Source organism: Bufo gargarizans, chromosome 3 (assembly GCF_014858855.1).
Source record: "Bufo gargarizans isolate SCDJY-AF-19 chromosome 3, ASM1485885v1, whole genome shotgun sequence".
Classification (NCBI taxonomy): domain Eukaryota; kingdom Metazoa; phylum Chordata; class Amphibia; order Anura; family Bufonidae; genus Bufo; species Bufo gargarizans.
In genome coordinates, this window is record NC_058082.1 from 106,707,729 (window position 1) to 106,714,099 (window position 6,371).

Genomic DNA, 6,371 nt, shown 5'->3' on the forward strand with positions numbered 1-6,371 from the left:
GGGGGGGGGTCATTATTCTGAATGGAGGGCCACTGTGGGGTCATTATACTGTGAGTGCCCTTTACATAGTATAATGACCCCCAGTGTCCACCATTTAGTATAATGATCCCCAATGACCCTCCATTCAGTATAATGACCCCCAGAGCCCCTTCCATACAGTATTCCCCCAGTGTGGGGGCTACTTGGGGGGGGGGTCATTATTCTGAATGGGGCGACGGGGGTTATTATTCTGAACGCAGGGCCACTGGGGGGTCATTATACAGTTGGGGTGGGAATTGGGGGTTAGTTATACTGTGTGAAGGGCCACTAGTGGTCATTATACTGTATAGGGGCCATTGGGGGTCATTATACCATGTGGGAGCCACAGGGGGACATGTAAATGTAAAAAAAATGCCTCATGGGGGCCCACGGGTATTTAGCGCCTAAGGGCCCACATGAACCTGGAGCCGGCCCTGCAGCTACCGGTCCTCCTTACACATGTTCACAAGAAATTACCAGGTGCATGCATCGGCGGTTGCTGCTTTGGGCCACGTGGTCTTGCAGGCAGCAGTTCCTGAGATGCCTGCTTCCATGGGTCTGTGGCCTTTTCCCTCCCTGTGGGCTGCTTTTGGACGTCCCACGGTTCCTGTGTGTCGCCCCCCCCCCCCCCCAATGACTATGGGCGAGAAAAGGAGATTTTGGTATAACTAACCAGTAAAATCTCTTTCTCGCTCTTCATTGGTGGGGGATTACAACACCCACCCAGTATTGTTCTCCGGCCACAGTTGTGGCTGTTGCTGGTTAGAACCCCGTTGGGCCTTTTGACATGGTTGGTGTTCCACGTGTTTTTCTTTGGTTGACTTGCTTCTCCTACTGCTTGTACACAAACTGAAGCTCTCGCTCCAGGCTGGAGGGGGGTATAGCTGCCAGGGTAGGAGCTAACAGCTTTATCTAGTGTCAACGCCTCCTAGAGGACATAGCTATACCCACAGTTCCTGTGTCCACCAATGAAGAGCGAGAGAGATTTTATTGGTAAGTTATACAAAAAAAAAAAATCTCCTTTTTTGAGTAGAAGCCTAGAATCCTTATATTATGCAGTATCTTATTGCTCTGGTATCAGAAACAATAAGACCCTTCACTATTGTGGCTGAACTAGGGGACAATGGCTAACTTTTCCCATCATATACATTAAACGTATGGTTCGGTGCTAGTAACTATGCCCGTGTTTAAACAAACCCATCTAAGGGTCAAAAAGGGCTACTGTGACCGACTATCCTGTTGAGTGCCTCAGGTTGTGCATGTACATGAACAGTCACACAACATGGTCAATACAAAAATATTTAGTGATGCCACATGGTATAAATACAAATTGTAGATTTTTTCGCATTGAATGGTACAGTTGGCTGTATCCTACGTAGTAACAACTCTAGGACGTCAATGCTTTCCGTGCCATCTCCAGAGCACCTTCCTGTGTCTCGTTTCCACCGATGAAGCCGCTGGCATGAACAAAGATGCAACCAGGAATGCCACTGATGGAGGAGAGATCATCTGCTCGAAGACCACGCCAATCCTCTGGTAGAGAAAGCCTAGGGAAGAGTACAAGAACAGTGTTTCCAAAAAGAACAAGGAAACCAGGACATCTGATTCTTCTAGAAAGCCATCAACTATTCTCTTACATTTCAATGAGACTATCATCTAGAAACAAAAATTTCAATTACACCAAATGATCAAAAATATCTAACAATGTGATTTTTAGCATAAGTAAAGCCCATTTTTCCCCTCTTAAAGGACCCATCTGTGAATAGTATACGTGCTCAGACACAGAGAAGGTCATAAGTTTGTGTGTGATATAAAAGGTCCTCTACTCAGTTTGCTTTACTACACCCCTTTAATAGATCCCTTAGGGTCCATTCACACGTCCGTAGTGTATTGCAGACCCCTAATAAGCCCAGCCGGCACCCCCCATAGAACTGCCTAATCTTGTCCGCAATTGCAGACAAGAATAGGACATGTTCTATTTTTTGCGGAGCCGCGGCCCGGAATTTCAGGGCCGTGGCACGGAAATGCGGATGTGGACAGAACACTGTGCTGTCCGCATCTTTTCTGTCCCCATAGAGAATGAATGGGGACAGATGCGGATATGTGAATGGACCCTTAAGGTAAGTTAATTACAAGTATTTGTGAGCCTGTTATTTATGCAATTCCTTTATCTAGAAAAATATAATGCCCCATAACCAAATATGATAATTCATATTACTACTAACCGATTCTGAAAGGTGTTGGGGCCTGTGGGAACACACTGCACCCTCCACTTAGCGCTCTGATCTGGATAGATCACGTATTTAATTTGTTTCTCCAGATTGATTTCTTTTTCCACTTGGAATAAGTGCTCCTTCCATGGGCATCCACCTTGGGCCAAGATCACCACTTCTCCACTGCCATCCGCCTGTAAGAGACAGCAGTTGTCACTGCACATTACTGCCCCTAGAGGCAGACCAGAGACAAGTACACTGTCACTATGCTCAGGATTGGTCTCAGTTCCAAAATGCTGAGGCTAAAAATCAACCACGGCTACTGAACCTGGAATCGCTGTCTGATGGCTTCTTCCACCAAAGATCGAGCCGGCAGCCAAGAACGGTGGTAAAAGTCCAAGCGTGACACGAACTCTGTCCCTGCCAGTTCCATCGCCTTCTTAAATCCAGCCTACAAAGTAAATTAGTGAGAATACACATTACAATGAGAGCTGCATGTTGAAAGTTGTACAATTTATGCCATTTCCTCCACATAAGCGCCATGTACATTAAGAAGAAACCAGTCACATAGTGAAATCACTCAGGCAGTGGGAGAGATAAGGCTGCGAGCCCCACCTATAACAGGCCATGTGACACAGGCTACCAGGTGGAACAGAATGCTACCAGCAGTACACAATGGCACATTCTAAACATATCAAGAAAAATAACTGAAATAAAGTGGCCTAAGAAGGGAGGAAATGCCAAAAACACCAAACACTGTGGGGGTTTATAACCGGGGGAGCAATTCCTCCGCATGTGATCCGTTGCTAGCGGCAATCCCCAGTTATAGGTGGAGCTTGCAGCCCCATCTCTTCTCCCACTGCATGAGTGATCTCACTATGGAGGTATGTGGGAGCTTGACTGCGAGTTAGCTCTTAGCACCATTCAGTGTTCACACACCATAGGTGGTCTAGTGGTAGGACCCATGCCACACTGAGATACCTTGACGGTGTTGCAAAAAGGGCTCCGATGTGTTCCTGGCTGGAATACATTGGCCAAAGTCTGTTTTTAACATCAGCCTGAGGGATTAGCCAGTGTTGTCAGTTGCATATCATTGTGGTGCACCTTTTGCAGTAATTTATGTATTTGTATATTTTCATCCACACACTACTCCATCTTGTGTAGGATGCCTTGTGGTTCATGTGGTCCGCTGCCGACATGCTCCATTGTAAGCATTTTTTTGCTGGGGGTTGCCGCTAGCAATAGATCACAAGCGGAGGAATTGCTCCCCCCGGTTATAAACATGCTACAGTGTTTGGGGTTTTTGAGCATTTCCTCCCACTTAGGCCACTTTATTTTAGTGATAGCCATAAAATGCATCTGTATAGCGCCACCTGCAGTTTGTTTGTTTTTCCTTATTTCTTTGACCTGCTTACTGAGATGGCCGCACATGCTCAGTTTCATCCTTCAGCTGCCTCCTGAGCTGTGATAGGCAGAGCATGGACACGCCCCCTTAGCTGCAGCAAAAAAGACACTCCCCTTGAGCTGTCAGCTTGATATAAATCTAGCAGAGCAATGAATGAGGAGATCTCTGGATCCATGTGAGGTACAGGGCCGGTTCTATTGTCATGTACTATAGGATGTCCGGTTTTTATTTTTTACATTAGTTATTGGATAACCCCTTTAAAAAAGGTATTATTGGCAGCTTTTAGGATAACTAGCACAACCCTTTTAACATTTAGGCTCCAGGTACATCTGTTAATGCTCCCGATGCCAAGTGTAACGGCCCTTAGTGATAAAAGATTTCCAAAGAACATTAGCTTTTGATATAGATACAAACAAAAAAACTGGATTTTCCAGTGTCTACATGTTGACGACTTATCCTCTGGGTCTTCAGCAGCAATTTTTGTATAATGCACTACAGGGGAAGTAATTATTTTGTGGGGTGTACATCTCACAAAAACACCTAAAAATTACTACAACTGAATGTTTTTTGGCAAAAAATAAAAATTGACACTGAAAAAAGTACATGTGGCAACAATCTAAAACACTGCACATACAATGGCGATTTTGAACACACAGTGAATGATACGCTCAGTATGTGAACAAATACTAAATGCACTCATTGCAATAGAATATATAAAAAATATCCACACACACACACACATATCTCCACACACATTCTAGGAAACGTAACCACAATAGCAGGTCCTATTACTTCTGTGTCCTGATCAGGTTCATTCCAGCGTGGGTTGAGATGTCCAACTCGGGAGCTCAGGTTGGTGGTGATGTTGTATCTCTGCTCCCCATCAAACTGGGATACTCCATTGTCTATAGCATCGATTTCTTCAACAAAGTTCTCATACATCTAGGAAATAGAAAATATTAAAGATTTACACAATACATCCACGTATTGACTTCTTTAAAGAGTACGGACACTTTTGGGGCATTTTCTTTACTGAAAGGCATGTAGTTTCTCTACAAAAGTCATATTTGTAATTTCTTTTTTTTTTTAAACACATTTTTGACCTCTTGGCTTCTGTAGCTTCTATGTATTACAATACACAGCCAGAGCTCATCTGATGGCTTGGTCCCCAAATGGGTCCATAACTTGCAAGAAAAATTCAACTCATATGTCCAAAATCCGGAAACCTCAGACAGTCACTGCTAGATGGATTGTAAAGACTGCCTTGGAGCTCATGCACGCGCTCGTTGCCCGTTTTGCAGTCCGCAAATTGCAGATCTGCATTTTGCGGAACGGAAGGGCCAGACCATAATAGAACAGTCCTATCCTTGTCGGTAATGTGGAAGAGACTAGGACATGTTCTATATTTTTGAGAATGCCCTGGAATGGACATACGCATCTTTTGCAGCCCTACTGAATTGGTCTGCATCTGAAAAATATCCGAGTCAACTTTCTTCAAGATTTATGGTTAGTAGAAAATGCCAGTGATGGCTAACCTCCGACACTCCAGCTGTGGTGAAACTACAACTCCCAGCATGCTCTATTCATTTCTATGGAGTTCTGAGCACAGCCAAGCAGGTGTACATCTCGGGAGTTGTCGTTTTACCACAGCTGGAGTGCCGGAGGTTAGCCATCACAGCTCTAGAAGAAAAGCAGCTTTTGCTGTCCATAAGCAACCAATCACAGCATAGCTTTCACTCCCTATTCTGCACATCTAAAATAAAAGCTGTGCTGCGATTGGTTGCTTTGGGCACCAGAGAGTTACTCTTTCAAACAGCTTTATAAATCCTCCCCTGCTTCAGTTTTGGGTCACTCGCCTTGTCATATAGGACTGGTATAATAGGGTCCTCCTCATCGGTTCCCAGGAGCGTGGCTAGTATCTGTGTGCCAAAGTGGGCATATACCAGGCCAGCGCTGCTCAGCTTGGTAACCCACGGCTTGTCAGGATATAGGCTGTTCATGGTTTCACAGAAAGATCTGCAAGATTTCAAAACATGTCGATGTTACAAAGGCAAGAAAATTAAATAAAAGAAAAAAAGGACAAAAGACATAGATAGATGTAGTCTCACCTCTGATGGTGGTCGTAGCGGTTCCGGGAAGGGTCATATTCGCCGCCCACATCGACAACTACATCACACTGCGATAAAAGCTGCGGGTCCCGGGTTCTAACAATCTCTGCATCCTGATAAAGGGCAATATACGTATTATATTCTTCATTTCATCTCAAAGGCTTCATGTACATTACATAGCAACAAGCTAGTCAGCGGTTAAAACAGTGAGGGTCCTGCTCGCAAGAGCTTACAATCCATCTATCCACATGTACACAAACACACACATTTCACTCCACTATTCCCTTTGGGTAGGTGGTTTTCTGGATAGAATTTGACATCACTCCATGTATACCACTTCCCGTCCTGGATCTTTACCTTCCTCCTTTCTTGGGACTTTGACCACAACAAACTGTTTCGCTTGACTTTCTCATTCATTCCATTCATTGCGATCAGAGAGGGAAGCGGGTGAGAGACTCCATTACAGGATCACACATGTGGACATCTTTATCTAGGTCTATCAAGAGAACAATACAGCTGTCATCCTAAATCTACTACTATTCTACTACCAGATAACACCTCACAGCAGCAATAAACTGACCATGGATCACCTATCTATATTAGGAGTTTTATCTCTGTGCCGACTTC

General features: G+C 44.5%; 1 protein-coding gene across 1 annotated transcript; it reads right to left on the reverse strand.

Moving 5' to 3' along the window:
- Window positions 1–1,303: 1,303 nt before the first annotated feature.
- Window positions 1,304–6,170, reverse strand: LOC122931418 (MYG1 exonuclease-like). Its single transcript, XM_044285491.1, has 7 exons — window positions 6,102–6,170; window positions 5,745–5,857; window positions 5,493–5,652; window positions 4,429–4,578; window positions 2,560–2,682; window positions 2,244–2,425; window positions 1,304–1,565 (listed from the first exon to the last, which is right to left on the reverse strand). Exons 1-7 carry the CDS (start codon window positions 6,168–6,170, stop codon window positions 1,406–1,408), a joined length of 957 nt encoding a protein of 318 aa, XP_044141426.1. The 3' UTR covers window positions 1,304–1,405.
- Window positions 6,171–6,371: the final 201 nt, after the last annotated feature.